Consider the following 12824-nt stretch of genomic DNA (forward strand, 5'->3'; position numbering starts at 1 on the left):
CAGGGAATACACATTTCTTCCAAGTGAAAATAGGCTGCCAGATGGACCAAGCTACATCTAGAAGTTTATATGTTTTAAATTAGAATTTGGGTGAACCTGCCCTTTCAGCACTGCGGCTATATTTAATACCTGGTGACCTGTGATGTGAAACAAGCACTTTTATTCTCTTCTCTGTGTGTAGCTAGTGGTACCTCACTAGTGTGCACTCATGCATTTGGTGCAACCACACACCCACACACACATGCACAAACTCACAGACGTAAGCAGGCCAGGCTTTAGGTCATCAGCCGAGTGCTGATGCCAGCCAGGTTAGGGGAGACTGTTTTAACACGGATTAAGGCAACCATTGTCACCGGATGGTCCGAGGGGTAAAAGGGAAGAATAGGAGAGTGTCACGAGCTGTCACCCATAATTACCATTAGCTCAGTGGAGCCTTTGAGGACCAGGGCCCACGGACAGAGTCCTGTACAACACAGGGGGCCCCAGGTAGAGCCTGGGGGGCTTTAGAACAGCTTTTGGAGCAGCTTTAGGAGAGCCAGTGGCATACTCTGTCTGCCCCTGCTGGGGACGGCTTCAAAGGAATATGAATGTCAGCCATTTCTCACCCAGCGTGTAATGGAGAGAGGCCCTTCCAACAGGACCAGACAGAGATAGAGGTAGAGACTGGGGGAAGGGAAAGCGGGAGGGGAGACAGCCAGGAATTAACCAATAGAAGGGAGCTTTGCGTTTCTTCTGTGTGTTCAAATTGACCAATAAACTTACAGTTAACGCTGAGGTTCTGTGCCCGTATCAGTTGGTCCTCCACATTTCTCTTTCTCCACACTGCTAATCTTGTTTAGACAGCATCTCAGAAATTAAATGAGAGGTAGAGATAAAGAACGCAGCAGCTCAGCCTAGCCCTCACCTTGACTGTACCGTTCTCTAGAGGGTTATTAACCTACTGACACAGTTGGAGGGACAAAGGAAAGTCTCTGATCCCCTCTTCCCCCACAACTCTGAACAGATTAACATGATTACTCCTGAAACGTAGTTCAGCTCTTTCTCTGCCTCACCTGTCTTGGAAATAACTTCCCATAATGGAAACATTAAATAAATATAGAAGAGTCACGAGACACACGAGAATTAATTATTGGACGAAATAAGCTGTATGTTATAGTGAGAATGGGCCTCTTTAACTTGAAGCTGGTCAGTGTGTCTGAAGAAATTATTAAGATATGTAATAACCAAAGTTTTCCACTCTGTGCATACTTCTGCTTCTCCCCACCCAGTGGTGCTACCAGGGGGAATGTGTTGCGTTTGGTACCTGGCCTCAGAGTGTGGATGGAGGCTGGGGGCCATGGTCCATTTGGGGGGAGTGCAGCAGGACCTGTGGGGGCGGTGTATCCTCCTCCATGAGGCACTGTGACAGCCCAGCGTAAGTAGGCAAAGTAAGCCACAGCAAGCTGAACACACACATCCAGGTCCTTGCCTACAAGTGTGTGTTTGTGTGTAGATGTGCATGTGTATGCGTGGCTGTGCGGATGTGTGTCGTAGTGCGAGTCAAGCTACAGTAATTATACAGCAGTCATGTCTGAAATATTCACAAGGCTAAATGCTTCTTTAGTGGAAAAAGTAAACTGTTAGACCTAAAGTAAAAATATGTTGACTGCTACAGGTAATGACGCTTTTAATTTATGACAAGTGTAAATATTCTGACATGTGGTACAGTGATTTTAATGTTCATTTTAAAATCCTCCACCTGCTTAGAACAAATAATGATTTAGCAGCTCGACAGCCAAATGCAAGGGGTGAATATCTGAGTCACATTTGTCATTATTAAACATATTTAAGAATATTGCTGCATATTTGCTGGACGTGTAAACATCTCTACTGCCCAGAAAACCATTAGTTGTTGTTTTTTTTCTTGCCGTTGAGTCGAGGCTCTAAAATGAAAGTTGAACCGATGTCTCGGGCATTACTGTGACATTGGTTCAAGTAATGTGTTCAACATTGCCTGGATGCCTGGTTAGAATTTCTAGTAAGATAAATTTTACAGTAGGTATGGATAAACAAAGCAACCTTCTGCTTTGAAGTCCCCCAATTACCCTACTGAGCTAAGCAGCTTCAAACCTAATGTGGTAATTGTAATTTTATAATACATTAAATTCACCATTCCTGTAAACAATAGAATTTATATGTACAAAACCATAAATAACTTCAAAATATTGTTGACCGACACAGCCTTTGTTCTGTGTGGAAATAATATCCGTTCATCTATCCTACGTTATTTTCTTTATACATGCTGCCTTTGGGACTCATTTTCAAAAAGCATAATATCTCGTTTCACTACTATGCTGACGACATCCAAATCTACTTCCCCCTGAATCAGGATGTCCAGTCCTCATTAGTGCCTTTGTTCAATTGTCTGCGGGAAGTAAAAGATTGGCTATTACAAAACTCTCTAACTCTAAATGAAATTAAAACAGAAATTATTGTTTTTGACAGTCCCATTCCCCTGGACCAGCTAACTAATACACTGGGGTCCTATGCCAGCCATCTCTCTTATACCGTTAGAAATCTTGGAGTGGTCCTGGACAGCTCACTCAAGTTAGACCAACAAGTTGCCTCAGTTGTGAAAATGAGTTTTTACATCAAATCTCCAAGGCAAAGCCCTATATTCCACATAAAGACCTTGAAAAGCTTATCCATGCCTTCATTACTTCGAGACTAGACTATTGCAATTCTCTGTACATGGGCCTCCAATTCTCTCTCTCATTTTTAAAATCCTTTTGTGTACTTTTAAAATTTTAAATAACCTGGCGCCCAGTTTCCTAACAGACCTTCTCGACGCGTATAGCCCCAAGAGAGCGCTCAGATCCTCTAACCAACTGCTCTTAGTGCAACAAAGGCCGCGACGAAAGACCAGAGGGGACCGAGCTTTTGCAATGGCCGCACCCAAACTCTGGAATATCTTCCTATCGATGTCCGCATGTCAGATTCCATTCAATCGTTTAAATCCCGCTTAAAAACTCAGCTGTTCCATCTAGCGTTTGAAGCAAATTAGTTCGGTCTTCCACCTGGTCTGCAGTTGTGCTGTGTAACTGTAACTATAACTGGTTTTAATTGTTTTTAACTGTTTTTGTTGCTTTTGTTGTAATCTGCTTTGCTACCTTGTGTGAAGCACATTGATGGACACTGTCCTTTTCAAATGTGCTATATAAATAAAATATTGATTGATTGATCTATTGTTCCATTTTTGCTGTACTGTGATCAGTTTTGACCATGGAGATGACGTTGGGGTTTCAACCATGTTTTTGGCTTTGGAATTCCCATTTTTAGCCTCATTATGAATGTTTTTACTGTCACCATTTGGATGTGACCAATAACTTGTGTAACCCCACACCCATTTACTGGCAGTAAGTCGTTAGCTTGGATGATCTCGCTTTCTGATAACGACCAAAATTTTAAAAATGGTCTCAAACTCAGTAGGAGAGTTCTAGGTAGGTCAAGACTTCTATTGAATCAATGAATGAAGTACTTTTGAAGAAATAATTTTACTTAGTAAGGTATAAAAGGTAGGTATAAAAATACAGATTTGGCTTCTGGCTCTAAAAAGTGAAGCCATCACAAAAGTGCCATAAGCCTTCTTTTTTAAGGCCACCACAGGGCTTCCAAAAAAAAGACTCCTGGGCCTGTGGAAGTTTATGGGAAAATGGCCCTCTGCCAGGACCTTTGTAAATATTTGGCTGCTGAGTTTATGAGTCTTAGTCACTTATTTCAGTTCATACTGTAAAAAACAAAACAAAAAAAACCCAGAGTCCTTTTGGCATACTGTCCATGACTAGCGTGGACACCATTGGTTGAAAATTGTTTGGTGGTCCTTCCATTCTGCTGCATACCGAAGATGATGATCGTTGATGGCATGACGTGAACATTGTTCCACACACTTCTTGTTTGTTATGAGTTCACCATCTGGGTACTCGTAGTGCACTGTGCATAAGTGTATTTCACTGTCACTGTGAAACACACTTATGCACTCAAAACAGCGAGTCTAAGTAGAGAAGTGTGCAATATGAGCCATAGTAACTGGCTTTCCAAGGCTCAGCTGAAAGTCTGGATTTCTTCTTTACCATTTTCTAAATTTGAACAACAGTGACAAATGTTATTTGAAATGGGGAAAGAAAGGAATACACCAACGCAACTGTCAGTAACCTGAAATTACCACAAAGACCAATATTAGCTGTTTCAGATAATACTTTGCAGCCATTACAACTGACTGTAAAGGTTCTTAGTCCTTGTTCTTGTGCAGTTTCACGCAGTCTCGGTTAATGTGACATGTGCGTTAAGTTAAGACATAGCTTACTCTTCTTCGAAGATTATGGTGATGCGTAGGTTTACTTTAAAACCTCCCATGTGTCCTCACTAGACAAATCATTGACCAGTGCATCTTTGGCGGGCAAGCAGACATCTGGGATCTTTATCCTTCTTCCATTGTCGCATTCCTTTGTTTTGGAAACTAGGTATTACGTCAAACACGTCATGGGAAGGCAAGAAAAAGAGCCAGGGTGAACCAGAGGGAAGGAAGAAAAAGGGGAGGAGGTGAAGGCACAGGCATAATGTGGAACACCTGTTTAAGGTGATCACTGCTGCTCAGCCATCAGTGCAAAGAGGAGGGAGGCAGAAAAAACACAGCCAGACACAGCCTCTAACACATTCATTACGTACATGGCCTGTCTCACAGGTTTTTTTTGCAATAAAGTGAAGGGAAGGGAGGCTTCTGAAGGTGAGAAAAAGCAGAGAGATGATAGGGAAAGGAAAAGAAAACCTTCAGAGATGTGGTAGATGTGTAGTGAAGAGTAGAAGAAGGAAAAGCGTGAGTTAAGAGTCATTAGACTTGAAATGTCATGTCACATTTAAGAGCTCTTAGAACAGCTTGGATTGCCTGAATGAATCATTGGCACAGATGCTCAACAAAGCAGCAAATGCTGACACACAGAGACTTTTTTGCGCCTGTTTCATCAGAAAAAAAAATCTCTTATGTACTGTTTGCCCTAAAGATAATCTCTGAGAGGAATTTGTGAATATAATTTACGGCGCTTTATGTGATTTGATGTAAAGAGTCTCTTTTCCCCATCCCTCATTTATTTCTGTTGTGTCTCTCAGCCCATCTGGAGGAGGCAAGTACTGTCTCGGAGAGAGGAAACGATACAGATCCTGTAACACTAACGTGAGTTTCTTCATTTCTTTGCCTCCCTCTTTCATTTTCTGCCAAGTAGCATGCGAGCAACTTAAAAAAAATGTTGGATCACCTCTTTGTTCTTCCACAGCTCTCCTCCAGAACATGTTATCTTAGAAAAGGGCTTTACAGGCTGCACACTAGCACACAGCATCACGTTGCCTTTAAGCTTTCTGACATATTTTCTCCTGGAACGTAGGACAGACAATGATAAAAATGAACAGACAGAGATTCAATATTCCCCTGGTGACTTTGGGTTTATTCGCGCCCTCTGTCATTTTATAGTTCATTTATTGTTTGTGACATTTCACTTGAGTCAAACGATGATGACAGTTCAGGGTGTATTTCATAAGAAGCAAGCTTTTTTTTTTTTTTTTGAGGTCTGGAGCAATGTTTTATCCAAATATTTGACATGGCTGCAAGTTAAGATCTCTGTTCAACTATTTCTAGGTGGCCTTTTTCACTAGGTGAAAATTGAAATAGTTAGGGCCTTAGTAGACATTTAACCACAAGTTTTAAAAATAACAGTTCTGAGCAAGCACTGAGTGTTTTCTTTGGAAAACAAGCAATGTCCCTAACCACTATTTCATCACACTAACCACACCTTGTCCAAAGAAGCATGTGTGTGTGAGAGAGCATGCCAAATGTAGATACAATGACAAATACTCACAAATTATCCTCAAAAGTATATAAATGGGTGGGCCAAGTTTCATGGCAGACAGCCTATTTATTCAAAACAGTTAAACTGGTAGTAGCAGTCCTTGGAAAAAGGTCTGATGACTGCCAGAGTCATTAGGATCTTTTCTCTTTAGCATAGTTAAAAAACATATGTCTTAATCATAATCTGTGCTTATGCTATACATGTTGAGATATTTCATTACCTAAATTAAAACTGGTGGTGCTGGTGATATCAGATGGTCCCCCAAATCACTAGAATTCATCCTGTGATTACCATGCATACCTTCAGTATAAAGGTTTTATCACAGTAATTATTGCAATATTCCACCAAACTGGTGGACTACCAAGAGCATGCCAATCATAGAGCCATCCCACTAGCATCTAACTTAACGTGTTATCTCTAAGGACAGTTAAATTAGTATTTCCTTGACTGGTTGCGATAGCTGCTGGAGGCAGCTGCTGTAAAATAGATTGCTAATCCCAATCATCCACGCCTAAAGACTTGTCAGTGACCCCGATGATAACCAGAAGTTACCAATTTACCAGTTGGCAAGTGATTGTAGGAGGTTGCTTAGCACTTGGCAACAGTGGGAAGAAAAAAGACTCTTTTAACAGGAAGAAACCTCTGAGATTAATAATAATAACTTTGTTTTAACATTCTATAGGAATCCATTTATTTTGCATAATATTTCACAATTTTATTTTTGTGCTAATTCTGTTACCTTTTATTATTTATATTTTGTCTTCTTATCTGACTTCTTTTGTTGTCTTTTTCACTTTAAGTTTTAATGTGCATTAGCCTCTGAATTCAATCTTTATTTCTCATTTTTGGTCAAGCACTGGTAGAGCACTGACATTTAATTTGATTTGTTTATAAAGCCCACTACAAATACCACATTTTGTTTTATATTAAGCTCCTCAAGAGGCACAGACGATACCTTTTTAAGAACTTTAATTTTTAAAGTCAAGATAATGAAGGGAAAGTGTCAAGCATTTAAGCAACTGGACTCGAGTTGCTTAAATGATAGGACTTTTCTCCCTTTTTGTGCCTTCTGTTCTATTATTATTTTAATCAGTTGATAATCAACAAGTTAAACATTGATGAAAACCCAACATTATTAAAGTGAGCTTTTCTTTTGTTCCAACAGACGTTAGCACATGTAAATCTCATTTGGTACTGTGTTTTCATTTCAACACACACTTGCAATAATATTATTCTGTCTCCTCTGACTGGATCTGCATGTTTGATGTGCAAGTTTAAAGCGGCTAAATTGGCAAAACACTTGAATGGTAATGAAAGTGGCCTATACTCCCTATGCATGTGAAATACAGCTTTGACCCGAGAGCCTTTATTTGTACCGAGGGAGAGTGTTTTGCGGTTCCTAAGGACCTTTTCACACACAGAACACAATGTTCTCAGACAGAAATGCCAAGAAACACATCTTCTTTAGTCTGTAGAAAAATTAAATGTGACATTGTTAATAAAGTAGGGATTTTAGAAAATAAAATGAGCAGATAATTAATTTACTCAAAAGGCAGCAGCACTCAAACCTACATATAGACTCTGTAAAAGATGAATGTACCCCTCTTGATGTGATTGGTTTATCAAGTCCTGTTTTAAAGCTTGATTTTAGCAATTTGGCTTATCAGAAGTCAAAGGAGATTGGAGGGCTAAAGTGTTAGCTGTTATCAGAGGTTCGGTTTAGGAATTTGAATTTGTTGAGGTGGAGAGTACCAGACCTGTGGGCTTGTTGGTACTAACCTGTGTAGTCACTCCCCAGACGAATTTCAATGCAGTGCAGATGGTGCTGGTTAAATGATAAAATATTGACATGAACCGATTACGTGGCAGATCACACAGTTATTATATTGACAAACTGCTGGAGATCACTCTTACTGACCTTAATTCCAAAGGTCATTGGCACCAGTCTAATGTGAACTGGGATAAGACATTCGATAAGCTTGGTCCTTTGTATTCACATTCAGTTTCACTGTTGTTTGCAGGCCTGCCCTGCAGGATCTCGTGATTTCCGAGAGAAGCAGTGCGCTGATTTTGACAACTCCCCTTTCCGTGGGAAGTACTACAACTGGAAGCCTTACACTGGGGGTGAGTTCAGGACTAGTTGTGATCAGTTGTTTGTATAATACATCCATGGTTTCAAAGTATTACTGTATAACATGAACGATTAATTACTATATAGGCAATAGTGTCTGGATGAAATTTGATCAGAGTTAAATTCACTCCCACTCAATTCTTATTAAATAATTAATAATTACTTACTCTCAGTTTGAACTTGCTAAGAGTTGAAGCTGTTGTTCTGTCAAAACTCTCTAAGAGCTGAGCTGTAAAGCCTCCCTATCATCCCTTTTGTGTCTCAAATGACAGTTTGCAGGCTAGTCTGTTTTCTGGACCCATCTCGGGCTTTTTTCCCCTCTCTGGATCAACAGTTTTTTATTGAGCCAATACCAGTGGAAGGACTGTTGTATTGTCATAGGTACTGGCAGGAGTGTCTCTCCTTGAAGTCTGCAGATCAAGGAAAATATTCACTTAACTAAGACCACAAATATCTCAGAGAAAAGTGATAAAGTTTGAAGCATGTAAACACAGCTTTTGTTTTCTCTCAGAGATGTGAGAGCTTAAGTCTGTTTTGTCAAATCCATCACCTCCTCTCTTATAGCGCTCCGTGGGCTGAGGCGTCATGTAAAAACAGGAGATAACCTACACGTGGATGTCAGTGTAATTGTTTTTGGCAAGCAGCGCTGTCTCTGTTGTTGTCAATGTTACAGTGACGTCAAGTTTTGGGTTTTTTTAGATCTGAGCACCGCTGAATTTCCCCCCCTCATGATTATTACTGTCAACAAGTTAAGAGAAGATCCCAGAGCTGGCTGCAAGTCCTGGAATAGCATCGGTATTTGCTGGTCTCTGTGTTGTTAGGGTTCTGTCAGGGGCCATGTCACGCTGTCTGTTCCCTGTGTGAAACTGAACTTTAGGTAATGATGTAATGACCTGCTCGGTTTTCGTACATGCTGTGTAACCCAGGTGGTGTGAAGCCCTGTGCGCTGAACTGCTTGGCAGAAGGCTATAACTTCTACACTGAGCGGTCTCCTGCTGTCATAGATGGCACCCAATGTCAGGCTGACTCGCTGGACATTTGCATCAATGGAGAGTGTAAGGTAAGGGAGCCAAAACCACATCTTCAAACACTTCTTGTGTTTTACAAATGTATTTTTGATTCTCATTATTGAAGGATATGCAGTTGTTACAACAAACTGTTGTTGCTCCTGGCACTGGATGTATTAAATATTAAATATCTTTATATTTACCTAACCGCATCAGTGAGGGTCATGCATGAAAAATCAACCAGTGCCTCCAACTTGACTGCCTTACAATCAGCTGTTTGTTTGTTTGTTTTTTTCTTTGCACATGACAAAAACTAAGATTGTGGCTTTGGCTTATGAGTTTATTTAAACATAAAAAATAGAGCTTAAAAGTTGTTTTCAGTCCAGGAAATTTCATGTGGCTAGTTTGAGGAAATATTGATGTAACTATGAGGAAGCTATGAGGAATCAACAATGCAGGGTAAAAAAGCCTTCTTGCTGTGAGGTGACAGCTCTAACCACCGCTCCAGCATGCCTTGTAATTATTGGACTTATTGTGTCTATTGTGTTTTTCAGTTAACTACATAATCAAACAACTGTTCTCTTAATAGTTTTTTGAGTAAGTAATTTTTGAGGAAAAACGTTAAGCACTAGGTTTATTATCTAGTTAATTAGAAGTTATTACTTTTTTGTCTTATGTGATTATGAAAATAGTTGGTTTTTTTTATTTGTTGATATTCTGTAGACCACTGACTTAAAGATTAATTAGCAAAACCAAGTTGTTAGCCGCAAGCATGCTGTAGTTGCACACCGTTTTGTAATTCAGTGACATTCTGAAGCCTCTGTTTTTTTAAAGTAGGAATTTTCTCGTAACAAATGGTTAACAGGTTTGCATTTACATGCAGTAAAGCCTTAGGCTAATCAGTTTCCCAGCTTGGTAGAATTGATCAGCCTTACAGCATTCACTTTACTATTTCTTCTGTAATTAGCTAGCTTGTCAGCATGCAGTTACTGTAGAAGTCCGTGTCTGTTTAGTTTTGCATTTACTCAGAATGCATGTTTCTGTGCAGACCACAGTACAACTGGGCGGGCTGAAATTTATTGAGAACGTAAAGTGATACACAAGCCTGATTAAAATATGCAAAAGCCCATATTTGGCCGGCATTAAATTTCAAATATGTGCCTTAAAGGGAGGGGAATAAAAAAAAGAATTATTTAGCCCTCTACTGCATGACTTTTTAATTTTTGGGGAAAAAAATATTTCTCCCTATTTTGGGGGAGCTTTGGGGTCCCTATGTCTGTGAAGGTTCTCAGTCATCCAGGTCATCGTAGTCAAAGGAGCTTGCAAAGAAAAGCGTCTGGACTTCTTTAAGTTACTTGAAGACGTTTCACCTCTCATCCGAGAAGCTTCTTCAGTTCTAAGGTCAAATGGTGGAGAGTCCCAGATATAAACCTAGTGGGAGTAACCCCCCACAGAGGGACAAAAGGACCCACACCCAGTTTCACACCTTGGCTCAGACGATTAGAGGATCATCAGGGGGTCCTTTTGTCCCTCTGTGGGGGGTTACTCCCACTGAAGAAGCTTCTCGGATGAGAGATGAAACGTCTTCAAGTAACTTAAAGAAGTCCAGACGCTTTTCTTTGCAAGCTCCTTTGACTTTGGGGTCCCTAATAATATATCAATCATAAAATTTGAAACCCTGCCCCCCCCAAACAGATATTGGTTTGTTGCTTCAAGGCAACACTGTGCGACAAGGGTAGTCAAACACAAAGTTATTCTATAATAAGTTTTATTAGTACAACAAGGATGAAAAAATAAATAAACAACAAATAAACAATATAAACATTTCACAGAACAATAAAACACCAAAATACATCCAACAGTTGACCCTAACCCCGTACACACACACACACGCGCGCGTTGTGTTTCCATCACTTTTGGGGACATTACATTAACTAACATTCATTTCCTGGAGACTTATCCTGACCCTACCCATCACAAGTCCCTGCCTGAACCTAACCGTAACCCTGACCTTATCCTAAACCTAACCTTACCCTAACCCTGACTCAAGCCTTCACCCTAAAATTTAATGATTTGCCTTGCAATTTGTCCCCATAAAGTTGGCGAGACCTCTCAATGTGAGTGTGTAAACAAATTTGTGTCCCCACACAATAAGTAATACACACACACACACACACACACACACACACACACACACACACACACACACACACACACACACACACACACAATTACTTTACCAACTGACCCCTGAGCTCCTAAGTGTCCCTCAAACCTTATTCAGCGATCCACTCCTCTACTTCACAGTCGCTCCATAATAGCTCACTGTCCTCACTTTCTGATTATTAACTCGAAATTTGGAGAAACATAACTTGAAATTTTGAGTTACTTGAAATTTCGAGTTAGCTCTGCCATAGGGCTGTGCGATATGACCAAAATCTCATATCCCGATATGAGATATCTATCGTCCGATAACGATATAAATCACAAAATTTTTGCATTTTCTGTAAATTCTGTGAATCTCTGGCAGCTCGACTTGCGTGAAGTGTTTCCAGCTGAGCGTCGTGTACCTGGAGTCGAGTGTTTTAACCGATGCATGAAACTATACATTTTTAGACATGAGTTGTGAGTATTTATTACACGGCGTGCTGCGGGGAAAAGCCTGTTCTAACGTTTGAGTCTAAGGTTTATTTTTTAGCACTTGACGGCTCTTTTTTGCTTCTCATCTGTAAATACTCTGAATCATGTGAAAGAGTATGCAGAGTATTCTGTAAAGTCTCAACAGGATCTTGAGCTTTATTGTGAAAGGTTTATGTAGAAAATAAACAAGTGGACACACGATGGTTTTACTGTCATTGTTGCTAATGACAACGCATAAAAACAGGCGCTTGTCCGTCTGTAGTGTGTTTATATTAAATGTAAGACAAAGAGAGAACTTAGAAATTAATATAGCCACTACAGTGACCATCAAAACGATGAAAAAATGTTGCCGTAAACAGTTTATTTTGCGTCACCACGAAACAAACGATAGCGTAAAATGAAACGATAGACGTTTTTATATCGTCATCCGATATATATCGTTATATCGAACAGCCCTACTCTGCCAATCAGTAATCTACGTGAATGAGGTCACTTTCTTGTTACCCGGAAGCATATGGCGCAGAGTAGTGCGCACTCAAAACCGGATCGCATCAAATGGGCGCTTTTGCTAGTATGTTTGCTGATAGTAACGCCATGTGATTCGGCTAATAACACAAGGATTTCATCATTTCTGAAGCCACGCTGAAAATACTCAGCAATCTGTGCATTCATGACTGGATGTAATACCGGTAGCTTAGCTGTAGCATTTGCACCTGAGGGTACAACTCTGAGTAGCTCCTGATGCATTCATGTTAATGAGACATGTTATGTAAAGTGTGTGTTATGTAAAGTGAGTGCTCAAGTAGAGTAGAAAAGTGCTATAGAAAACCAGTCCATTTGCCATTAAGGATGAAATGATGAGACTGCGCCTACGCCTATTAGATAAATAAGGATTATGTACTGTGAATCATGAGGAGTTACTCTAGTAGCATCAAAGAATCAAAACAAGGAGATAGAAATGTTTTTAATATGTCCCCTTTAAAGGTTGCAGTTTGGCAAGCTTTGAGGTCCATGGTAAAGCAGCAGATATGAACTAATAAGTTGTCAGGGAGGATTTCAAGTGAGTGTAAATGTAGAAGGAGGACTTGAGGGTTTTTTTTGGCTGCACAAGTAGTTGACCTCGAAGGGGGCACAAACTCAGAATGTTTTCACTGTGCCTCATAGCTAATC

At 40.1% G+C, this 12824-nt stretch overlaps 1 protein-coding gene across 4 annotated transcripts in view; it reads left to right on the top strand.

The window, feature by feature from the left end:
- The window catches only part of adamts6 (ADAM metallopeptidase with thrombospondin type 1 motif, 6), a 78518-nt gene that overhangs the window by 35588 nt on the left and 30106 nt on the right, over window positions 1-12824 (top strand). For all 4 annotated transcript variants that reach the window (XM_080872176.1, XM_080872175.1, XM_080872178.1 and 1 more), the window contains 4 exons: window positions 1269-1414; window positions 5143-5206; window positions 7898-8000; window positions 8934-9067. In XM_080872176.1, the coding sequence (XP_080728302.1) occupies window positions 1269-1414; window positions 5143-5206; window positions 7898-8000; window positions 8934-9067 (447 nt within the window). The remainder of the gene's footprint in view (window positions 1-1268; window positions 1415-5142; window positions 5207-7897; window positions 8001-8933; window positions 9068-12824) is intronic.

Source organism: Rhamphochromis sp. 'chilingali' (assembly GCF_963969265.1).
Source record: "Rhamphochromis sp. 'chilingali' genome assembly, chromosome: 2".
Classification (NCBI taxonomy): domain Eukaryota; kingdom Metazoa; phylum Chordata; class Actinopteri; order Cichliformes; family Cichlidae; genus Rhamphochromis; species Rhamphochromis sp. 'chilingali'.